Source organism: Amblyomma maculatum, chromosome 6 (assembly GCF_055883805.1).
Source record: "Amblyomma maculatum isolate TAMU_Amacu chromosome 6, ASM5588380v1, whole genome shotgun sequence".
NCBI lineage: Eukaryota > Metazoa > Arthropoda > Arachnida > Ixodida > Ixodidae > Amblyomma > Amblyomma maculatum.
Window position 1 is genome coordinate 33,436,936 of NC_139349.1, and position 25,372 is coordinate 33,462,307.

The window sequence follows — 25,372 nt, forward strand, 5'->3', positions numbered from 1 at the left end:
AGGCGCCGACAGCATCGCATCTGCCACGGAGAAACCGTTACTCTGTGATTCCGCCTTTCGGGGAAGCCGCCTCACCGTACGGTAAGAACACGTGCTTGCATCTATTACGGCTCCCAGAGCCGAATGGAACCACTCCTTCAAAGCATTATCGTTTCAAACTTCGAGCTTGAGAATATAACGTCACTGGCGTCTGACATGAAACAATGACTGCAAGCAGCAGATGTTACCCTGACAATGCCTTATTATTTATGGCGAAAACGGAGCTCAGAAAGGTAGTGGCCCAAGGTCATCATGCTAATGGCATTGGTATCGGTTGGGATTGGAGGGAATGGTTTTACTCATGAAAATGCGCTGTATGATGCCTTTTGTTTATTTTCCTTGTGCGCCACGAAGAGCAGTAGAGCGATATCTAATGCACATCCAGTAATTTTCCATGGCCGCTTCCGACAACAAAATATAGCGGCCACGTTCATGGTCCATTGAAGGTCGATGAAAATGTATCATGCATGCGGAGGGTGGGCACCATGCTTGAGCTACAGGCATGTAAGAAAAGAAAGTGCATTGTTCTGTTATTCACACAGTCAACAAACAGCGCTAACAGAACTCCCGTGGCGCTGGTTGTTGACAAAAAGGCCTTGTTCCTGGCTCAGTATGCATGCCGGCGTTTGACGGGACGGCTGAGCACTGTGATGTGCGTACTACGTCCTCCATCGAAGGAAACGCGGTCTTTCGCAGTCTACATTGCCTCCACCCAGCAGTGAGTTTCCGGTGTAAACGCTAAGGCTGGCTCGTCATCCCTGTTTGAGCGCGAGGTACCATTAGCTAGATATACGTATACTGGTGTGAACGCTTGCGGCAGGAACAATGCAGTGTGGCATGGCGCGAATTTACAGATTACATGCGGACAAAACGTGCTCTTTTTTCCTTTCTTCTTTCTTTCTTTCTTTCTTTCTTTCTTTCTTTCTTTCTTTCTTTCTTTCTTTCTTTCTTTCTTTCTTTCTTTCTTTCTTTCTTTCTTTCTTTCTTTCTTTCTTTCTTTACTTCTGTCTTTCTCTATTTTCTTCCTTCTGCCCTTCCTTCTGCCCTTTCTTCTATCCTTTCTGCCTCTCTTGCCGCAAGCTGTTTTCGAGCTGTTGGCAGTACCGCTGTCCTCCTGGCATTTTTGCAGGCTTTGCGAAATGAGTTCACGCATGATTACCACCGTGTGATTGCCGATCATTGGAAATGGGGCAATGGAAACGACCTCGCACCCGTTACCTTAGCGAGAACAGTGAGAGAGGCGCATCCGGTTAGTTACATGACAAAGAAGTTGTTTTGAAGCTGCGTGGTGGCACTATTTAGACGGGCTCTGCTACTCGTAGAGTAATATCGAGAAGGAAATGACACGAACGCAGCGCTTCCAGCATACTTGGACACAAACGGAATTCCTTCTCTGCCCAAGTCAAGGACAGCAACGACGCTTTACTCATTACGTAAAACTGACTCACGTTTCTATAAAACTGTTTGCTTTCTATTTTTATATCAGCTCATTCGAATTCCTGGCAGGTGGTCTTTCTTAAAGCAAGAATAGTTCAGTATCTGGCGCTCGAACCGGGCGATTGGTGCAAATTTAAAGAGCTACCATGATCGAGACAGTTAAAGGGTATATATTTTATTGCGATAGCAATACTGTGCCAGGTTTCGAGCCGTCCCGGCGGAGGCCACGCTTGACCTTGAACAGCCGGGGAGGAGGAGGAGGAGGAGGAGGAGGAGGAGGAGGAGGAGGAGGAGGAAGAAGAAGAAGAAGATGATGATGATCATCATGATGATGATTTAGAACAAGGAGAAGGAGAAGAAGAAGGCTGCTAACTTACGCTCTCGCGTCATACTATTAAAGGATGAGCTTAAGTATCCCCAATAATGTTACACCTTACACTGATAGGGCGTGATAGGGGATGTAGCAGGCAAAAGAAGCTTCCGCCATTGCTATCGCAATTCAACTAAGGCTAACCAGAGTTAAACCACAACTAATTTTTTTGTTCTCTTCGCTGTGACGGATTTCGCCTACGGAGACGGTCCGCTTGGTATACGACGCTTTTCAGGCGGGCCAGCTTCTCGCGCGGATATGTCTGCTTGTCATGGCGCAAGCGGACCTTGCAAGTTATTCAGTAACTGCGGCTTAGTTGGGAGCTGCCCTTCTTCTACGGCAGAACACTTGTTCGCCCACACTGACAACGGCGGCTACGTAGTTTTCGCTAGATGCCGTTTTGCAAGATGCATTGGGCTGTGCCAATTTCCACATACTTGCTTCCAACCGGCATCAAATCCTAGTATCTATAGCTGATCAATGCTGAATTCAATACGGAATTCGAAAACACCTGTGGACACGGACGTCGAGTATAACTTGAATCGATTTCACTAGTCTCATTGTGGAGAAAGCTTACAACATAGCGGGAAAATACCGTGAGGGACAGGAAGAAGGTTTAAAAAGAAAGCTAAATAATGGCTCTTGCCGTCTCAACTTCGTACAGCATTACAGGTGACAGGGTGTTACCCACGTGCTTAATTGCACTGCTTGTTTCGTTCTATTAGACATGGAAAGCCTGAATAATTATTCCGATAATTCAAGCAACCGCGACGGTTACCGTTTCGTGCTGAATTTTGTGATTTCTACGCCCCGTTTCTCTATTAGCTGTTCGGTCGACCAGTCATGCGCTAAGGCCTGGCCCAGCATGAACGTGTGCCAAGAGCCCTCGTACAGAGTGTTTTTCATCGTGGACATCTGTACTGAGCCATGCCGTCGGGCCTTTTTTTTTTTCTTTCTATTACCCTATAGTTGTCAGCTTTCCTTTTCCTTCTTCGTAACCTATCTTGTCTGTAATCACCGACCGTCGCTGCAGACCCATGCACACGCACCTTCTTTCTGACGAGGGTATAAGGCAATAAGGTACAGCCCATCGTCGGAGCCAAGCGATTTACACAAGCAACTTTGGCTTATATTTCACGAACGTAGAAGCAATGAATGCAGACTGTATCGGCCGGGCAGGCGGTGTTTCGATGAAACAGAGTTGGCCTTTTAGCTTACAACGCAGCAAAACCACAGGCAAAGTAACCATGACTTTCAAATGAAAAGTAAAAAAAAAAAAAAAAAAAAAGAATAAGAAGAAGCGATTCAAAATGTGGCTGAAGCAGCTGTGTCGTGTACCGGATATCGCACAAATTCTGTTTACGAATTCCTGCTTTTGAATATTTCAGTCACAATCAGTTCATTAATTAGTACGGGTTAACAACCGACAGGGTGGTGGGCGCTATAGTCGAATTAAGCACACCCTTTTGGGGAATACGAAGCATTTACCTTCCATTGTATTAAATGGGTCCGTAGAGGAATCATCATCATCATCATCCTCAGCCTGACTATACCCACTAGAGGGCGAAGGCCTCTCCCATATTTCTCCAATTAACCCGGTCCTGTGCGAGCTGCATCCACTTGACCGCTGCGAACTTCTTAACCTCATTCGCCCACCTAACTTTCTGCCGCCCCCTGCTACGCTTTCCATCTCTTGGAATCCAGTTCGTTGCCCTAAGCGACCATCGGGATCCTTTCTTCGCGCTACATGTCCTGCCCATGCCCATTTTTTCTTCTTAATTTCCACTAGAATGTCGGTAACTTGAGTAATTTCTCTGACCCACTCTGCACGCTTCCTATCTCTTAATGTTACCCCTACCATTTTTCGCTCCATAGCCCTCTGGGTTGTCCTCAACTTAAGTAGAACCCTTTTTGTTAGCTTCCATGTTTCAGCCCCATAGGTAAGTACAGGTAAGATGCAAGTGTATACTTTCCACTTGGGCGATACCGGTAAGCTGTTAGTCATAATCTGGGAATGCTTGCCAAATGCGCTCCATCCTAGTCTTATTCTCCTTGTTCATGGTCCGGATCCCTTTCATGGTCCGGATCTGCGGTAACTACCTGTCCTAAATAGACATATTCGCCTACTACTTCGAGTGCTTCGCTACTTGCAAAATTTTCCTAACCATACTGTAATTTTTACTGATGCTGCAAGCAGGACCAAATGCAGTTATTGTCACTTATTTCAGGTCTTTAGGTTAGAGTTAATTTCTGGTTCCAGATTATAGCCGCTGAGTTCCCAGCAGTTCAGCTGACCTTACCAAAGATTACTTAAAATATTAATCGGGCCTTTGCTTTAGCTGAGATCCATTATGTATCCACAAATCTCGTGGGATTTTTCCGAGCTGTCCTGCTCGGTTCTCATTCCACCGCAGGTTAAATAGGTGGGATTTCCATGGGTGCTTATGCATTTTAGTATTTCATTAAGATGATGGATGAATTTTTTTATCAGGGTCCGCTCTTTGGGAACTTGTTGTCCCGTTTATTCCGAACACTGTGCATTTGACAAAATCATGCTTTCAAAGTTTCGAGGATCTAATCTCCTTAATTGAAGGCCGGATTACAGCATTTGGCGTTCCCTTGCATTTGGACATGACTCTCTTAGGCTATAGAATACCAAGATTGCATCTTTATTAACGTCGATTTAGGTCTTCCGTGTAACCTCTATAAATCATGCGGTGGAATTGGACCTCTTGACCACTTTTAATGCGATAGCATTTCTTGTCTCATGAGTGACGTCACCAGATTACGTACAGAATGTGTGGACAGAGTCTATCACTATAGCGCATCTGCACAAACTGCCAATCATCAATTGCATGGATGATTAATATAACTGTTGATAGCCAGTTTTGTAACCAGTGAAAATAATTAAGAGTCATCACGCCACCAGGGAGATTTCTTGTTGGTTGGAAATTTCTAAATTGAATTATCTTTACATCAACAGTTAACCAATGTCCATCTAACTGCACTTAGTAAACATGTATTGTATTTTCTGTTTGAATTCTCAATGCACCCTGGCCAATATTCCACCATGACCAAGCGGCATTTCAACAAAAGTCAGCAAAAACAACGACTGCCTCGTGCTTGTTCTTTACGCTAAAAAAGGGCGCGTTGAAAATGTGCATTCAAAGCAGTAGCGAAAAACGGGTGTTACAGCATATTTGCCTGCCGGCTGGGTCATGCAGAATCCATTACAGCGTTGTGTTTCCTCAAAGCATCAAACGCTGATTGCCTTTTATTTACTTTGTTTTAGTATTCAGTGTTTAGAGCTCCCGTCGTTGCCTGAGATCACTTATTTGCATTTTAAGCCTATTGACACATGATACAACGTGGGAAACTTTAGTGGCAACAAGTGGTGATCAGAAAAACGCAGGAAAGCAGCACGGTCATATTTTTTTTCCCGTCATTATGTTAAAAATATGTCAGAAAGCAGGAAAAAAAAAGCTGACACACGGAGATTCAAATCATGCAAGAGATTTTGAACGAAAGTAAATAAGTAAACATTCATAGTAGGCAAGAGTTTGGTGCCAGTATGAGAGGAATGGTTCCTAACTGCATATCTCCTTTCCCGTAGAGCCTCGTTTTTGAAACGAGTACATTAAAACAAAAAATTACGATTACGAAGTTTACATTCCGACGCCGATACAGTTTTAAAAATTTCCCACTGAAAAATTTTCAAACAAGAATTATTCTACGCAAATGTCTGCAAATAATTTTCCGCCAAAGAATTGTTTACGACTAGTTTCTAGTTCGACAATTCACGGCGTAGTTTGGTTGCTCGCTGGGATACTGTAGTTACCGAGAAAAGCTCCTCGTCCTGTACAATCCTATACGCCCTTACAGCTTCCCCGTCAGACACGGCAAAATACATAACCGAAAAAAAAAATCTACTGAGGACAGTTAAGAGACTTGCATGCGATTAATGCAAAAGCATTTTGTTTTGAATGCTCTCATTTGTTCTGAATTCAAGTAATCTTATTAGTGCTAAATATTACTGACGATTAATACGAGGTAGTGTTAATTAAAATGAATATAATGTTCATATAACGTTTAGGGATATTGCTAATTGAATTTAATTAACGGTAATTAGCCTTTGTAATTAGTGTTATTTACCGAAAGAGATGGTTTAAGTTAGCCACTATATGATTAGCGATTGAGTATATATGACTAAATGTCACTATCATATATAGTTAATTTTATCTAATCAGTGCTGACTGACTATAAGTGATTGATGACTGGTAACGTCGAAGTCCGGCGTCGCTTTTTGGGCGACATCGTGTTTCCGTTCCGAAACTACCTCTAGTACTTTCCCAGTGCAATGACCGTAACTCGGAAGGCAATGCCTGCGTGAAAGAAGCTCGATTGAGCACGACACGAGTACCACGTGATGTGCTTATAATACAAGCCTGCAGAAGTAAGCGACTTTCCATCAGTCGGGTGCCGCCAGCTTCGCAGCTGTTGGCGTCGATTGTGAAAGAAGTGCGAGACAACTCATTAACCGGGCATTAACCGGGGGGGGGGGGGGGGGGGGGGGGAACTTGAGGTTCCGCGGGCACAAAGCCCCGAGATGGCAAGCAGTGCAGAATCAACGGAGTACAGAGCGCAGCCTCCGGAGCAGCCACCCGTACTTCGAAAGATCAGGCAGAGCAAAGGGCGAGTATCACATCCGTCCCTGTCTGGAGAAACAACGTACAAGGTTGTGTATGCCAGCTGCAGCTCTCGCTTTGGATGAAGCAGTGCTTCGCGTTCTCCGCATAAGCAGCACGCTTAGTCTGATTTAACGGCACAGCTAACGGAAACTGCGTTTTATCTATATACGCGAGTAAGCTTCCCAGGTCTGTCTCACAATGCAGTTCACGGACAGGGTCGACGAGCCTTTAACGCGTGTACAGAACAAAAGTCAGAATATACGTAGACAGTCTTATAATAATGGGAAACTTTCGGCCAACGTCCGAGAATTTTCCAGCTTTAGAATCAGTGTAGCATGCATAAAAATATATCGCAATATGTCGCCTCGCCGCACCATCGGGAAGCGCGGAAGAGCCCAGACCTGCTCCGAAGTCCCGAATTTGTAACAACTATAATTTCAAAGTCTCAGATCAAAGTGATGCAGCATACGACTTTTGAAGACGAGCCATATATGAATATAACACACAGTAACTATTCAGTCACCTGTCGGTTCAGGAGTACTCCCGCTGAAGCTTTACTGTATTTCGCCGTAGAGTTAACCCTTGAGTAAGCCATTCTTCAGCTTACACCCTGAATCTGGGGCACCTGCATGGTACACTAAGCATGCTCTGCGATATGTATTGCGAAATATCATTTGAGTAATATTCTGAGAATAATATATACGTTGCCACGATTTCATATCCTCGCTTGCGCTGCGGAGATCCTTATAGAACAGTCTACATTGTTCACGACTCATTAGGAATTGCATGCGTTGTTACAACCAATTCAGTAAGCTTTTCTACGTGTTCTTGCTATATGGTTCGCTTCTAATTGAATGGGCTGATTTGCAACCTGGTTTGTTAGCATTGTTTCTTCTTGAAGCGATAGCTTCACTACATCATTCGTCATCCAAAGTCAACTTGGCAGCCCGCTTAACCTTCAACGAGCCAGAGGTCACAGTGTGGCTATATAGCTTAACCATGGTACCACCTATGACGCACCACCACTTGACTGCAGATACAACATCAGGTGCTCCCCGATTCCATGATCTCGCAATTTAATCACTGTAAAATCATATCTGCCCATGTCTTAAACTAAGCCTAACCAAATCAAAACTAAGCAAAGCGACGCTTTCGCTTTGCCCAACTAGGTTTAGTCATTTTTCCTCAGCCTCAGTCTTTTTGTTCCGTTAATTATTTGCTCATTTGTGTGTGTGTGTGTAAGAGAGAGCGAGAGACTGAATAATTAACTATTTTAGGGTTTTAGGATTCGATGCACTCAAATGTGGCGCCAAGCCATTCGCTAATGAGACCATTTTCGCCTTTACTTTTTCATTCTTTGCCTCTAATTAATTACCTAACTAAACTATAGGTCTAATTATTTTTTCACACACAGCACTACATCACCCTCTATTGATTGACACCACTCATTAATCTCTACGACTTCTCAATTACTCAACTGCTGCGGACACGATTTTGCGTTCTTTGCCTTTAATTGATTACCTAATTACCTTATTGGCCTACTTATTATTTCGGACACAACGTTACGTCACCCTCTATTGATTGACACTACTCATTAACATCTACCACTTCTCAATTACAGCCTGGCTGCTCCACTGCCCATGTCACTGGACCGTCAAGGGCGAATAATAATGTTGACGATGATTAAAGAAAAGCTCCAGGAAAGCTTCGTTAGGATCTCAATCCCGGAATATGGTCCTCCTTACGGCACCGGTGGTGATCGTCATATACAGGATGTTGCCGAAGGCTGTGATGGCGAAGTGAGCAACTGATCGAAGATGCGTCGGTCAAAATGCACAACGAGAGCAGTGCCCTACTGATTATACAGGCACAGCGAATCAGCAGTCCGTGAAAAAGCGAGGAGGACGGGGGAGAGGGTCGGCAAGGAAGAAGACGAAGAACATCGAACGGTCAAAGACCGGCGTGAATGCTATGTCGAAATCGTTTTGTAAGAAGAGAAAGTCGACATAACCGACAAGTAATTAAATCTCGGTGACTTGTAAGGTGGCGGTGATTTCGCCACTTGATTCAAGACCGAACTCCGTTAGAAGTGCGACCGTGAAGGTGACGAAACTGAAGTATGGGAAATTAAGTACGTGAAAAAGGGGTACATAAAGAAACAGTTCGACACATTTTAACCACTCCGAAGAAAGAGATATAGAGCTCGTCGTTTGCAGGCTAGTGACACAGCGAGGCATTCAACTGCCGAGTGAACAGCAGCCATTTTATGCTTAAATCTTACTTCCACGAAGAACATTACGAAGAAAGCACGCTAGGAATCAGGAAAAACTGTTGCTTGACGCTTCATAAGTATATGCCGTAAAACGTTATTAGAATGCCCAAACTTCGTTCCTGTTGGTATCGGAGGAACAGGTACCTGTGGTGCTGCATATATATGAGAAAGAATGCAAGAAGAAAAGAAAAGGAACGTATGCATATACGTTCCTCCCACTGCACACGCCTGTGTCGAATCGAGTTCTGAGAACATTCGAGTATGCGTGCGAACCATCCTGTCGGGTTAGACAGGACGTTGCATGAGACTTGGGGGGCAGTATGGCACGTGTTGCAAGTAGTGTGGTGATGCTGCTTCCGAACCAGCGTGCGTAGTTCACTCGTGGAATGCGCGGTCGTCTATTCGGAACGCCCGTGCGTCAGCGCTGCCGCCCACCTGGCGTATTCAACTGCACCGAACAAAGCATACGCCAAGCACAAGGACTGTCAGTGACAGTTATTTTTTTACTTTTTGTTGTTTCTTGTACGGCGTCTTTTCAGCGGGTGGCGCTTCGATGCGGACCTGGTCTAGCAAGAGGTAGTGGGTTCGATACACGGCCGTGGTGCTACTAGTTTGACGGGGGTCACATACAAGCACTTCCACGCTCTTACTTTCCGTCGTGCGTTAGGCGAGTACGGAGTGCTCGTAATTAACCCGGAACTGAAAAAAAAAAAAAAAAAAAAGTGTTATTTCTGCTTCGAGCTTGTTCCAGAAAAATCTTCAAAAATAAGGGCATGGACATGTTTCCGTCGCCCGTCGGCCAGCGTGCGGAAAATTTACCCCAGAAAAAGCAGGGAAGTACGGTAATATCAGGGAAGAAAGACACGTGGTCGTTAATCGCATTCCATCTCAGTTGGCGCCTGCAAAACTTATTTGCCACACTCCTTTAGTTAATGCAGAGGAAATCGAATTGTCTATCGAAGGTCACCAAAGAACGGCTGTACTGCTTTGCACTTATCAAGCGGTGCACGACCTTCGAAAAGGGAGAGGCTGAAAGAGAGTGGGTTCTCTTCGACCGTACCCGAGGCGGTGATGCACGACCGATAAAACCATTCCACAGTAGTAATAGTAGTAGTACACACAAGCGCACGCGTGCGAACCGCCGTCACTGTCAGCTAGCGCGCTTTCCTTGCCCCGTCACTTACCGTTGCTTCGTTACAGGATCCTGATCGTGGTGCTGGTGCTGAACCTGCTCTTCTGGATGGTGGTCATCCTGTGGCGAGTGTACATCCTCAAGCGGGCGCGCGACCAGATCCGACGCCAGCGGCGTCAGGCGGCCGAGGCATTTTCCAACCCGACCCTGGTCACGGTGAGTAGGCGAGGGTGTGCCCACGCCGCTCGCCTTCTCTCTCTTTTCCGAGCACCCACCCATCCACCCGCACGCTGGCCTGGCCTTTGTTTTCTTTTTCCGCTGCGTTTCTTCTATCTTTTCCGCCGTCGTTTGACCGTCTTCTTTCTCCCTCTCCTAGACGTTTTGCGTCCCTCCTTCCATGGCCAAGCGTAACCGCCCAAGGCTTTTCCTTCCAACCCCTTTCAGTCACGCTGTCTCCATCGAGCAGTCAGAAAGAGAAAAAGGGGTGAAGGGCTTCTTTCCGGCAAGGAGCTGCAAAGAAGAAGAAGAAAAAAAAAAAAAAGGCATGGAAGAAACGGAACAGGAGAAACCGAGGCATGTGACATTATGTTGGCTCACATAGTCGCAATACTTTATGACCGTCTGTTGTGAAGGGCTCTATGACGAAATCAAAGACGGAACTGCATGCCTACTGTTGAGGCGGCGAGCACGTGTGGCCTTGAGTTCCGTAAATAACTGTTAGCTATATGATGGGAGCGAAGTGTACTCATGGGCGTCGACTCTGCCAAAGAATACTTCGTCCATATTTTCTTTCAAACAACTTGGAGAACGCTTCCTTCCTCTTTTAAGCAGAGCCTTGTTTGCTTTTTGGTGAATCGTGTAACTGCGTTTCACTAAAAAGCACCGTGGTTTTAGATACAAAAAACTGAGGCAGGTTACAGGTGAAGCAGAATTAGTGCGAGCACGGTCACGATATCTTCGTTTTCTTTAGTTACTCTCTTGCAAGCTTTTTCATGAACCGAAACGTTTCACGCAGTAGTAGAGGGCCTCCCATGAACAGGTAAGGCTACCTGACTTGCATACATATGGCGTATGCTTTGACAGCATTTATACACAACGTCAAGAAACCGAGTTGGTAAAGTGGCTGTTTCGAACTGAGCACGCGATAAAGCAAAATCGGGCAGGTCAGCGACGCCCGACAACTAAGGCTCTTAGGGCCTGCACTCGGGCAGAACCAGGAAAAACCTAGCAACAGAAGATACGACGGGGGTCCGAAAATTGCAACACAACGGTGAAGCAACAGTCATAGCCTCAGCTGCATGTGGTTGAAAAAAAAAAACAAAACACATTTATTGTCGAGTTGAAGTAGTTTTGTTTTTTTCGGCTTTTTTTTTATTTTATTTTTTAGTGGATTCTCACTGATTTCAGCTTGCTTATTCGTTGAGGATGCATTCTCACAGCAAATTTCGAAGTTGTTGGCGGCAGGCTTTCCAACTGTCCATCTCGCTCGTCTGTCAGAACGTGTTTTAACACGTTCGAGGAAAAGCAACACGGGGCTGGTTGATGTTGGCGTGGCAACGCGGCGAAAGAAGGTGGCTGCCATACCTTACCTCCATGGCGTTTCGCACCGACTCAAGAAACTTACGGCAAGGTACGACGTTGACGTCGTATTTACAGCGAAAAACAAGATAGGAGGCTTGTGCGCCAGAGTTAGAAGGGGGCGTGACAATACAGCTCGTGATAATTTTTGTTGCACAGCGTCAAATAGGAAAAGGTTCACCACCTGCAGAAAGAATGTGGTTTATCGTGCTACTACAGGCAGACAGGCAGATGTCTGAATGTGCACCTGACGGAGCACTCTAATTCTCTAGAAGGGAAGGCTACATGTGCAATCCCGGGAGTGTAAATCGGAGGTTGACCCGTCTCTTTGCACGCCTGATTTCAGTAACACGGGTGTAGTTTACAGTAATGGTAAACAATTCTGTCGAGAGTTAGTTGAGGCGTTTTACATTGCTAAGGCTAAGGCATCGGTTAGCCTTCATTGTACGGAATTCGCTCGGTCAGAAAAATCAATAGTTAGGCCATGACTCAGAATTTTCTTCTTCTCCTTTTCCTGCCATTTCACCGGTTGGGTTGTGCGCGCGCATTTCAGAACGAGTCTTCGTTGTCTTCTTTCCTTCAATAAATATTCAGTTGTTAGTCCAGCCTTGTCTTGTTCTCTTCTGTCCTGTGTCTCGTCTTTTGGCTGGTTTAAAATGAAGCTTATTCGACCTTTCGGTCTATTGGCTTTGCTCCCGTAAACATAAGTTGTAACAAAACTGTCCTCTTAGATTTCCTTGGAGAGCGAAGGATCTAATTCGCCGAATAAGCTTTTTTCGGGCTATGCAAACGCACTTTGAATTAGCCGAAGCTCCAATTAGAGGATGTGTGCGAGAATTTCAGCACATAAACTTATATGCAGGCATAGCGTTCTTTTTTATTGCGGTATGTACAGTGCCCAGGGCAGCGGTAATTGTAGTTTTACAGCGCAGCTAGCATTGCCTATGCATGCGCTTTAAAAAGGCAATTCACAAAGCTAGTGTGACAACTGGTTTCATTTGAGCCGCCTTCTATCGGTTGAGGTTCTTGTGGGCAAAGGCTTGACCTGCATGGAATTTCATGTTGGCGCTCTTAGCACGACCGCTTGCGCTTGTGATCCACTTTGACGCTCACTTGTTCCCATTATCTGATATACGTACATACACGCCTTTTTACTTAAGAATAGTGAGCTCTCTCCTACGCAGTAAAGTGTGGCCATCTGTCGACCCTTTCTAAGTGTGTCGATTTAAAGGGCGTTGAACGACGTCCACTCACGGAAAGTTGGGTACCAAGCTGTGTGCGTTCGCCGAGGCTATTTCATATGCTATACACTCCGCAGCCACACAGAAATAGTGAAAACAATGTGCTGTAAACAAGACACATCAACACGAAAAAAAAAAAAAAAAAGACAACAAGAAACAGTGTAGGTCGCGAGGTTTCCACGGAGACGGAATGTGGAGCTCCTCTGACTTGAAAGAAGACGACGACCCGAGCGAAATGCCTCTCAAACGGGAGTGTTACTCTCTGTGTAGGACGTCCGGTCACCTTACTCGCGTAGTAATACGCGTGCCTCCGTCTCGCGCATACCTTTCGAGCGTTACCTATAACGCACTGCTTGTTTGCTTTTTCGCTGTTCTGTCCTGTCGAGGTCACTTCCTCGCCGATCGAACGGCAAGGCCTGGCAAGGACTTCCTCTTTGCGAGCTCTTCCTCTTCACACGTCGAAACAACACTGCCGCGTGTACTTCCGCCACAGCGAGGTCTTCTGGCAACGGCCGTCAGGCAGAGAGAGCTTGGAGGGGGGAAAAAAGCACTGACACTCTTATAATGCAGGCCGTTGACTTAAAGGACAGCGCAAGAAGCACGCACCGTCGTTTTCGAGGACACAGGTGATACCGGCATCAGCCTTGAGGACGGCCAGAGTCGGATTACGGCCATGACTGGCAGTATAGCACAGTAAGGATTAAAAAACAAAAACAAAATCTGCGGTGGACTTGCCGCGATGGCTTAGTGATACGGCGTTCGGCCATACTGACCTAGACACGCATCCAAGGGGCAGTAGGGGGGGGGGGGGGGGGATTAAGCTAATCCACCTTTCCTTGTTTCTGGAATTTAGGACCCCTTCCCTTCACTTAGCACAGCGAATCGCTTGAGTTGAGTTTCCTTCCGGATCTTGTAGAAGGAAATATGTTGAAGATGATGGTTTTAGGATGCTTGACGTCTTACAGGTTAGATGTTGCTCATTCACGTTACTCAAAGGCACTTTCGGAAAGGTGAACTCTTTGTTAACAGCTAATAAACAGACAAAGACACAAGCAAACAGAAAACATATTTACATTTGACTGACACGTAGTTTAACTAGACGAAACCAGCCCTCGGTTCCATCAAAACATCTTGTTTTAAACCCAATGCCTTTGCCCTCAGAGAGCAGCACCCAGTCAGATACTTCACAAATAGTCATTCAATAAATCACTAAGGAAAAGAGAACATTACTAATCAATGATTGGGAAAAGAAAACACAGCCATTGAAGTACCACACTCTCTCGTTTCCATGGGTGCACGTTTTTCCCAACCTCAAAGAAGTTCATCTGTAAACACAGTTTCAAGGAAAGGCAACGTCAAAACCCCATCATCATTCCTAAACTCTCAACATGCACCAGAGACGGATGCAAACGAGCGGTTATCCGACTCCTCGGTCGTGCACAGTAGCCGGATGTACACACCTGCACACGGATGTGAAAGAGCAGCTATTCTCCATGCCTGCTGCCAGCGTGACCACTGTCTCATTGAAAGAGCTTTGAAAAGCAGAACCGCAGACAGCGGACGACAACGACGAGACACGGATTACAATGGCTTGTCGTCTCTTGCATAGGCCTGCTTCTGTGTGAGAGTGTGTCAGTTTTTCGATTCTATCTGTCAACGTTCTTGGTCAGTGAACTGTGGTGAGATGGGGTGCAACACGCCGTCTAACTACCAGAGGTTGCCCCCCCCCCCCCTTCAATCATTTCCGTATTCGCGGAATCCTCCGCTCTCCCACTGCCCGGACCCAGCTCGGCCGCTTTGCTACGTCCGTAGGGGAAGAAAGCACTGAAGTAGTTCCTTTTCTTCTTCCTCTAGCTTGAACTTGACAAACATGCATAACGCCGAAATTCCACTGCAGTCCCCCCCCCCCCCCCCCCCCCCTTCTTTTTTTGGCTGCCCAACTATCACGACATTTTCTCTCTTATTTTACTCCCTAGCTACCTCTTCCCTTTCCTTGTGGAGTTGTTGAGGTGTTCATGCAGAATTGAGGCTGTTCTGTGTTTTTCGTTTCCTCAAAACCAATATTCATTTACATTTTTTTTTTTCGAGCTCATTCACTCAATCAACCCATCCTTCGCCAGCAAACTTCCCGGATGACTGGTTGTAAATCTCAGTACAAACGCGGGACACGTTGGCTTTTGAAATATTACCTTTCCTATGAAAGTTTTCTTTTCTCCTCGTAGTTCGGCACGTGCACGCAAACGCTGTCTTTAGCGGGCATGTCAATGCCCGCTAAAGACAGCGTTCAAATACAAGGTTCAATGCCTAAAGAAATAGATGGGCACCTACTCTCTCCGCCGTGCAGCCACCGCTTTCTCCGAGGCCGTATGCGCTAACGGCACCGGACTGGCAGCGACGTGACGTGCCTGACGTCACGCAAGGCCGGCGCACTGCACGTGGCTTCGACACGCAACTTGCTTTCGCGAGCGCTGCCCAGTAGTAGTCACCTTGGTTTGTTTGTTTTCTTTTTTTTTTTTTTTGGGGGGGGGGGGGGGGTTATGAGGTTTAATGACCCAAAGCGGCTCATGCTATTAGAGATGCCGTAGTGGAGGGCTCCAGAAACTTCGACCACTTGGGGGTTTTAAGGTACACTGACATATAGCACAGCACACGGGCGCCTCGCTTTTCGCCTCCAAAGAAAAGTGGCCGAATTCGATCCCGCATCCTTGGGCGCAGCAATCGAGCGCCCTAGCCACGTATTGCACCACCGCGGTGGGGCAGTTACCTTGGTTTCGCTACGCTTATGAATGACCTTTAGGACGCAAGAATGGAGGAAGCATCCTTCGCAGTGCAAAGGGGTTGTCGATTCTACCCATATGTTTCGAAGGCACCATGTCGTTTTGATGAACTTGGCAGGCAGCAGAATTTCATTTGAAAATTGTAACGTAGTGAGTGTGTACTACGATTTGCAGGCTGTCCCACATATCTGAGCCAATATTGAGAGAATGAAGAACACTTCGGCCGCGAACAGAACCGGATGTATGACGTCCGCGCTGTAGCCTATAGGTCAGTAGCCTATACTACTCTTTTATTTCACTTAAACGTACTGAGTATTCATGCTTAATTACTAAATTAAAAATATTGACTGCAGCCCCTAAGTTTATCAGGCAATGTTGTAGATCATCTTCATAAACCTCTCATCAAATGCCTCACGTGGCTTTTTTTTTTCCCGCGTTCCAAGTAAAGCTTGCGAACTATGAAAAAAAAAATAATAATAATAAAGAAGTCCCGTGGCGAGGCGCTTGTGTTGGCTCTCGAGCGTGCGATGAGCGAACAACGTCGGATGCATTGTCAGTTTGCCCAAAGGGAAGTGATAGGGCTTTATATATACTGGTTGCAAATATCTATTATTATTATAGACTTGAGTTAACCAGCCTCCTAGGTAACGTTATTTTTTTTCTCCGCCAACACTGGTATTACTATCTCGCAAATATAATCTGATTACTGCATATAATTAGACTTTGGGTTACCAGCTTCCTAGGTAACATTGTTTCTCCGCCAACACTGGTATGTCTCGTGGATATATTCTGATTACATCGAGAAGCCTACTTTTAACTATTGGTGGTGGGATTCCTAGAAACACCTGGTATAGACTGTCACAAGCAACTTGAGCCAAGGTTGTAAAAATGAAAGGCACTTCGGTTTTGAAGCAACCTCAGCATAAGATAGTGTAGTGGGTCTGGGCGTCGGGACAGTGTCGGCATGAGTGAGCAAAGCTGTGAGCGGAGCAGCGAAAAGGGTTGGTTGTCGAGGAGGCGGAAGTGCTTCGGCAACTTGCTCCTGAATAAACTGGCGAATGGTCGGAGCCATGCGTGAACTGGATTGCGGATCGTTTGGAATTAGTGATAATTGCCATGCAGCCTCTTCCGGTACGAAGTCTTTGATTTCTTGAATAAGAGTGGAGATGACAGTGGAATCAGACATAGTCGCGATCGTGGCTTCTGGTTGTCGAGACACGACGCGTTGGCGACGAAGGTCGTTGTAGCTTTGGCACATTGTGATGACACTGAGTTTCAGTGCGGGGATCTTTTGCCATGAGCATGTTCAATGCGACTTTGCGAATGCCTCTCAAGATGTGACGATTCTTGTCGGCTTCAGGCATGGATGTATTTACACGATGGCGCGACTCTAAAACGTCTTCGCTGTAGCTAGTGAAAATTTCTCCTGTCTGCTGCGCCTGCTCGCGCAGACGGTGCTCGGCGCGAAACTTGTGGACAGCAGGGCGACCGAAGACATCCACGAAGCGAGATTTGAACGAGGCCCAAGTTGGGATACCAGCCCCGTGATTCGCGTTTCACAACTTTGCTACTTGTGCAAGGTAGAAGATCACGTTTTTGAGCTTCAGGACGTCATCTCACTTATTGTGGGTGCTTACACATTCGTACGAGGAAAGCCAGTCCTCTACGCGTCCTGGTTGTTGATACCGCTGAAGACCGGCGGGTCCCGCTGGCGAAGCACCCCGGAGCATGGAATAGAAGGGGTCGAGGGAGCGGGCCCGGTAGTGTTGGTGCTGGAGTCAGTCATTGAGGTCGGAATTCGGCGGCTGCGGAGCTCCAGGACTAGGAAATGGAAGGTAAATCCCACGACCTCCACCAAGTGTTAAGCGGGGATCCAGGCACTGGTAGCGGGAACTGGTAGCGAGCAGGACCGGAGCGGTGGTGGCTTAGCTTGTAGGCAGCAGTCTGCAAAAGTACTTCCTCTTTCTCAGCCATCTATCCGCATAATCGGAACTTCTTCTTTACAATATATATATATATATATATATATATATATATATATATATATATATATATATATATATATATATATATATATATATATATATATGTAGGTCACGAGTGCTCTCACTCAGGCTCACTTACAAAATTTTGGTCAACCTGCAGGCTTGCGTGCTCACTGAGATCAGACTCACAAACGAAAGGGCTCATCGAACCCGTGAACTCAAACTAATTTAGACTCGCATCTCACTCCGACTCATGACTCAGCCAGAGTCAGCCGCTCATTGCGACTCACGACTCGCTTTGACTCGCGGGTCACCGAGGCTCGCTCACTCATTTCGGCTCACAGCTTATCTGGACTCACTCATTTTGACTTACGACTCATTTGGGCTCACTCACATCGACTCGCGGCCCATTTGAGCACACTCATCTCGACTCCTGGGCTCACTAGCTCATTTCGAGTCACGACTCATCTCGACTCACTCATTTCGACTCAAAAGTCGTTTGGACTCACTCACTCACTGAGTAAAGTATTTATTTAGCCCAAGTGGCCCGGACCAAACAATTATTTTTATTTTTAGACAGAATGCTTTGTTTATTATGTTTTGGTTTGGTTGATCGTATTTTTATGTGAGTGAAGAGCCGCGAGTGATTTTTGGCATGAACAAAAAGTCAGAAATGTTTGACTATAGGCCTGTATCCATCTTAAGTTGTATGTTAGTCGCAGTATTCAACGTGCGAAAAATGCGCCGCAAAATACGCCAGGAAGCGCACATAGGAAGAAGTTCCACAGATATCTATTTTCTGGTCACATGCAGATAGACATTACCAAGCCAGCGTAATCGCAAGTGCCCTTTGTCGCGGAAGTAAATCTTTCCTTCCATCCGCTGTCAGTAAGTGAGCAAGAAAAGCGCACATTTTACCGTCACGAAAACACAGGTCATCTCAGACTGAGCCCGAGCCCGGACTCACGACTAAGATCATGATCTGAATTCGAGTCCGGACTCATTCATAACTCAGATCATGATATGAATGCGAATCCGTATTCACTCATGACTAAGGTCATGATCTAAATGTGAGCATGAGCGAACCCGAGCGAGTCGACTCATGAGTGATTCCGCCGACCTATGCTTCGAACGCGAATGAAACCGGGTGCATACTGTTGGCAGTAGCCTACAATTACTAAGGTTACTATTAAATTATATTTCGCCCTTAAGTAACTGGTTATGCTTATTTACTCATCTTTTTTAAAATATTGTCTGCAGACCCCAAATATGGCGCGCAAAGTTGTAGAGCACCTACAGATACATCTCAATAATTAGTTTTCTGCAAGCTAGCTTCGGCTATTGGCCCAATTTTTTTTGCAATTTGTATATTTATTGAAATAAATGATTGATTGATTGATTGATTAATTTATTGATTGATTGATTGATTGATTGATTGATTGATTGATTGATTGATATACCACGTGGTCCTTTTTTCTGCGTCCCAACAAAAGCCCGCGAAATATGAAAAATATGAAATATGCGCACCATTGTCGTGCTGCTCTTAAACGCGCAATTGACGAACAAGGTCGTCTTCAGTGTGACTGCGGCCACGAGAAAGCGAAGACGCTTTGCTCCAGTAAGTAGGTATATGGGAATATGACTTTCGTCGCATGATGGCGCCAATGCATTTTGCTGGCCGAGCGTTCCTTCTTTGAAGCAGAATAAAAAAAGTAGTTTTATTTTCTTTCGCAGTCCTGATCACTTTATCGCCTTCGCGACGCTCGGACAGCAACGTGCATTCGCGCCGTAATGCGACATGAAGCGGAAGCCCAAACATCTACAAATAGCAGAGTGCCCTGTAGCTTCCTCCTCACGACTTGCCACACCCCAGCCGACCATGCTCATCTACCGCACACTTGAGAACAGCACAATAGCGGCGCGCAAGTGCCCGTCACGTAATTTCTTTATTATTTTGCGGGCTGTTTTAGGATGCCAAGAAAAGACCAATTGAGGCGTAACGTACGGAAAAGTTCATTGGGAGGTTTCCTAAGATGCTCTATAACTTGGCTTATCACTCGTGTGAACTGCAGCCAATACTTAAGACAGCTAATTAAACATAATTCATTAGTTCGTTTAGGCGAAAATTAAAACATAGTTTGATTAACTGTAAGCGAGTGCCAACATTACTCATTCGTTTCCATTCGCGTCCTAAGCGCCTTCCATTTTTAAGATTTTGGCTGACGTTACGTGGGACAACCTGTGTATATAGCACCACGGTTCGTAGAAAGCGCGAGTTATCCGTGTTAGGTACAGAAAGAGGAAGGAGATTGGCCGCAAGCGCGTTTTACTCATGGTGTAAGGGCATGCGGCAACAGGGAATGAAGTCGAAATAATAATACGCTGAACCACAATGGCTAATTTCTGCACCGGCAACACGTGAGACACGCATACAGCCATTTGCAAGCAGTATACAAGCACTAACGTTATCATACGCAGAAAATATTATCTCGATATTGTGACAGGCATATCCGTGGACTACAGACAATCGGGCCGGCGCAAGCCTCCCAGCTTATTGGCGAACCTCTTCCCACAAAACAATGCAACTCGGTGGCGGCGATAGCAAGCGTTCATGTAAGGCCTTCGATAACCATAATTGCCAGTTTTCCTCTGTCGCGTTGATTTGAAAGACACTAAACATATTTTTACAGATAAAGAGCATAAAACGTCGGCATTCATTTCGAACATTGCGGAAACGATAAACGAAGAAAATCGACAGAGAAATCAAACAACCTTTCGCACCGATATCTAACGTCGCAGCCAGAATAACATGCAGCAAGCTTCGGATATCACTAACTACTCTGTTGCGTTAAGAAGTCTTTTTTTTTTTTTTTCGTGTATGCGCGACACAGCTCTGGCATTTTCGAAACTTGTTCCGAATTATATGGCCGTGACTATGTATACCTATTACTCCTATGTTTCACTCAGCATATGCGCGTCTGGGAGACGCTCACTTTAGGCGTCGACGGTGTGATTGTCAAGCGCACCGCAGGCGATGATTAATCCGCCTTTTACGGAAGTGATCTGCGCGTGCGCGAGACCCTATAACGACGCACGATGAAATCATGGACGGCATTGTTCCGCACTGCTTCCATGTAGGAAATACATTGTATGCGGCCATGTTCGTTTGCTAGGCAGCCTTCCAGCTTGTTTTTAACGGCTTCCGCGTGGCGGCGCCACATCTTCACTCAAAAAATCAGCTGGTGAAGTCATTGTTCTTGGCCGGACATGACGTGATGACGTCACATCCAGTCATGACGTCACTTCAGTTCGTGTCCAGTGACGTCACCAAGTGATGACGTCACTATCACTAACTACCACTAACTAAACTTCTTCACGGAGAGCTTTAAAGGCAGAACCCCGCGGATTCTCGCGAAGTGTAAAACTTCGCGCGGATGCACGCACGCACGAATAGACGGACACTCATGAGCCTATAAAGGTTCTCGCCTAATAGGGTACCTCAGTAAGCGACGCTGGTCATCAAGGCACTATATACCGTAAAAGACGGAATGTGCCTTCTGGAATTAAAAGGCGGGGTGAGTTTAGGAACCCTGCTCTGCAGACATGTCACGGCGCAAGTGTTTACCTGGTACTTGTGGAAGCTAACCAAAATATACGAACTATATCATTGTTATTGCTGATTCTTAAAGTAACACCCTGAATTATGTTTTTCATCGATGCTCTTCCTGTCCGTAGCTAGCAGTTCGTTGTTAAATATAGTCCCTGCCCTATGACATGGCACGCACAGTATTTGTCAAATGTTTAGAGCCCAAGGAGTTTGCTTCTGAGCCACACACTGAATGACTCCTAATGCATTCCCAGCGTTCCGAACTACCTGAAGGTAAAATTTTTGTTCCGCCCTCTCGTAAGAGGAAGGCTTCAAACAAAGCTTATTAAGTCTCATTACAGCTTTTAGAAGCAAACCCTCTGTTCTCTAAGATTTTGACACAGCCTGTATGCATATGCCCTCGTCTGCTGAAAGTAAATTATACAAAAAAAAAAAAACGCGCGATAACATAATTTTCACCATATGAGCGTTCCGACATTGCACATGCCTTACATCACAAATGGAATAGACAGGTATGCGACATGTACACCTTTTGTCAAAAGTTTAGAGCGCGGAGCTCGCTTCTAAGCCGTGTAGTCGGGTTCCTGCAGAATTTGTGGAAGCCCCAGCTGTCCGTTGAATGGGGCAGGACCAAAAATCCTCGTGCCTTCAGGAGGTTTGAAATACTGGTAATGTACGTATTATGAGCCACACGGCGTGGCTCAGAAGCAGATCACGTGGGCCATAATCTTTTGACTAAGCGTGTACACAGCGCGCATGCAGCCATACATAGCGTATATATACGCCGGCAGCACGCCGGCAGGCAACCTTCAAGCATATTTGGGCCAGGCACCTTAATTTGCACTATTCACATTTGATCGCAGGGGTATCAGGCCTGTGCGCATTTCTCTCTTCTAATATGAAGTCATGAACAATCTGACAGCTGAACGTATACATGATATATATGGAGCGAATAAGCACGACATAGATCAAAATTTGGGCACGGCATGAGATTCACCGCGCTCCAGCACTGCTAGGTATTCGTCATCATCTTATGGTGAATCCCAGTCGGTGATCCGGTAACTTTATACTCGCTTCATCAAATCGAAGAGCTGTTTCGATGGACATTTGGATTAAGCTTGTCTTCAGTTCTGATTGGTCTACGGCGGTGCGGTCCGCAGATATTTACTCGACAGCATACACTCGATGAATAAGAATACGTTTTACTGATTTCTTTTTTTCTCAGAGAAAATTCGTGGTCGAACCAGAGGCCGTGTACCGGTATGCAGCGGCTAGAGCATGCTTACTACAGTGGAGCGAAAGCAAAATACATACCAGGCAGAGTACGCATCAAAGCACAAAGCAACATTCAAGACAGACTGCCGTCAGCGCTCGTGTTTTATTTTGAGTTCTTGAAGCTGCGTGTCCTTCATGTTGGTTCAACTTCTAGCGCCTATGTATATTCACTGTCAACGGAAGTTATGCTTGAACGTTTCTCGCCTTTTTTTTCGTTACAGTGCGAAGGTACGGGAACCCTGTCCGCAGCGGCGTCCCGAGATGTCCGTGATCGGCCCTTCGTCCTGGCAACGCCTCGTAACGAGTTACCGCCTCCGTACGACGAGGCCATCAAATACCCTTCTCTTGACTGGACCAACTCCGGGTGTGAGCTGCCGGCGCTCGGCGCTGCGGTATCGGACAGCGGCGATGGGCCGGAACCTCCACCCGCAGCACAGCCCGCTCAACTGCAACAACAGACACCGGAATCCAGACCTCCGGTCCCTCCGAGGCCCAGCCGGCCACCGTCGGCGAGACCTAGCGTCCAGGTGGACGTCACGCCCTCCCCGGACGCTGCCGTCCTGCCCACGTACGAAGAGCTGCTGAGGCGGGGAACACTGCCCAGCCCAGAGATTCTGCTCACCGTCAGCAGCCACGTGCGAAATCAAAGTGCCTGAAACTGAGTGTGCCATGGCCAGACTGTGACTGTGCGCAGCCTTACCACAGGGAATCGCCGAGTGCGTGTTGGACGAGTGCGCTCCGCGAAAGTATTCTGCTGATCTCAATGATCGAAATAGGCGTTTTTCTCTATATGTTGGTATAGGAAAGGCCACCGCGGAAATCTGCTTCAGCGGTTAGTATACATGAATGAGAGTAAGCGGAAAAGTTGCGCCAGCTCGCTAGTCGTGTGGTTCTAGTCACGGGTCCGGTCGGCGATGTCACACGTGCCCGAATAAAGGTCTCGCTGGCGACAGCCAGTAGAGGCTGCGTGCTCCGCCGAATTCCAAGGGACCAAGCAGGCTTGCGACGGAGTGCTACTGCAGCAGAGTATTGCACAGTGACATCCATCACTATGTAAAACAGAACATGGCCGTCGTGCACGCAATAAGTATCGTCCAAAGAGCTTGAAATCATAACTGGCCGATTGTTTTAACGGCGCTTCGCACCCGAATTACTAGAGACGGTCGCGAGGGAGAGCAGCTCATGTGGCTTCAACACCCGTCAATTCCAGAGCCGGGTCGAATTCCTTTTTCGTTTCCTAATGAAGTACAAAGGCAAGTACGAAATGTAGCTTATTTTTGCACTTAAAGCACCAGAAAAAAATTTGTTCGCAGCATGTCCAGCCTTTCATGGACGATAGACGTCTTCCAAGCCTCTGAAGCTTGCGTCGTAACCGCGAACGTCTGACTTCAATGACGAAGAATGCAGTGTCAAACGGCATTCAAGTTTTCTGGGGAGTACGTTCTGTCACGCCTGAACCGCACGATCTGGACTTATTCGCTTCAGGTGAAATCGCAACAGAAGAAAATACGGAAATTAACGTCTGTGAAGAAAAGAAGAAACCAAGAGAAACATTACGGCTTTGGAGCTCAAGCCTCCAAAACTGCTGAAGGGCATATTTGTTTTGTCGAGTGCAGATTCTCTTCCAGAGTTGTCGTCGGATCTTTGTAAAGAATCCAGCCGATTATTCTGTTAGGGCGCACAAGCTGGACAAAGCAGTTGAAAGCAGGCTTACATCCTGCCATAGTGAAGCAAGATGACGTTTCGCAAAATGGTCTTCCAGCTAGTACCCTCTACGCGCACCTTTCCCAGAAGACGAATTGCCGCTGCTGGCTGGCAAGATTTCACAGCGCGTATTAGCACATTTTGATGCCAGTTCTGCGGTCTAGTTCGAGCAAACTTATGTGCCTCAATTATTTCACTACGCAGAAGATAGTTTTAATTACAAATGAGTGGCTCTACGCTTGGTGTATTTATTCCGATGCTTTTTTTTTTGTTTTTGTTTTTTGTTTTAGTAGTTTTACAGCGATACACGCATCGTGTGTTTACTTCGACGGCTTTCACACAGAGCACAGTAAACCTGTTGGAATTTCGAGTTCAACAGTGAAAAGTCTGTTTCTTCCCTTTGTTCATTCAACGAACAATCTGCCGACGACTATGCAATACGACAGCGGCACGGTTTTCAACGCCACCCGTGTCCATTGTTTTTCACAGTGAAACTATTTCGATTCGAGTACTGCGAAGCAAAGCGCTAAAAAAGCTGTTATCAGTTGCGCTGGGAATGGAATGGTGCGACAAGTGTCATCCGTGTGCAGCAAAGATCTAAATTTAGCCTGTGCCGTTGTATTGCTGCACCAAACTGATGCGCTAAACGAGGGACAGAGCGCTGACCGCGCGCCAATACAAGGTATTTCACCTGAGACTGTCAGCAGTTGTTAAAAATAGGCTTTTTGATCTGCAATGGGCTTATTTCGGCATAGCATCAGCAATGACCTAGAGCAGGGGTTCTCAAACTGCGTTCCGCAGAAGCCAGGGGTTCGGCGGGCTGCCTTCGAGGGTTCTGCGAGCTCCCACTGGACGCCCCTTACCTCTCCCCTTTGCCAGGATTTAGAAGCTTGAACATGTGTGAGAAGCGGGTATTTAATAAAAGGCTGATTGCAAAACTGAAGAAAAGAAGAAAGTGATTACAGAAATAAAAAAAAAAATAAAAAGACGGGCCCGTGCACAAGAAAAATGACCTGATCGGGGGTTCGTGCCACGTATTGATGACTTTTAGGGTTCCTCGCGGTAAGAGTTTCAGAACCTTTGACCATAGAGCAACAAAGGTAAGCCAGCAAACGGGCCAGTTGACTAATAGCTAACAGTTAACTTTCTAATTACTGTTAGGCTCGTAGTAAGATACTTGTAGCCCCACCGTAAGTAATAACAAAATCCGGTTTATTATTTCGAAATTGCCGTTCTCGTCACTGCACGCATGCAAGTGAAAGCGATA

At 46.2% G+C, this 25,372-nt stretch overlaps 2 protein-coding genes across 4 annotated transcripts in view; one reads left to right on the forward strand and one right to left on the reverse strand.

The window, feature by feature from the left end:
• LOC146185437 (carnitine O-palmitoyltransferase 1, liver isoform-like) overlaps nucleotides 1-10,111 on the reverse strand; it is a 114,101-nt gene extending 103,990 nt beyond the window's left edge. Inside the window, exon 1 of the mRNA XM_084606382.1 lies at nucleotides 9,991-10,111. The gene's annotated coding sequence lies outside the window, so the exon portion shown is untranslated. The remainder of the gene's footprint in view (nucleotides 1-9,990) is intronic.
• Nucleotides 1-25,015, forward strand: part of LOC146185439 (uncharacterized) — a 74,129-nt gene extending 49,114 nt beyond the window's left edge. For all 3 annotated transcript variants that reach the window (XM_084606386.1, XM_084606384.1, XM_084606385.1), the window contains exons 2-3: nucleotides 10,007-10,154; nucleotides 22,623-25,015. In XM_084606386.1, the coding sequence (XP_084462512.1) occupies nucleotides 10,007-10,154; nucleotides 22,623-23,057 (583 nt within the window). In that variant the 3' untranslated portion in view covers nucleotides 23,058-25,015. The remainder of the gene's footprint in view (nucleotides 1-10,006; nucleotides 10,155-22,622) is intronic.
• The last annotated feature ends 357 nt before the right edge of the window (nucleotides 25,016-25,372 follow it).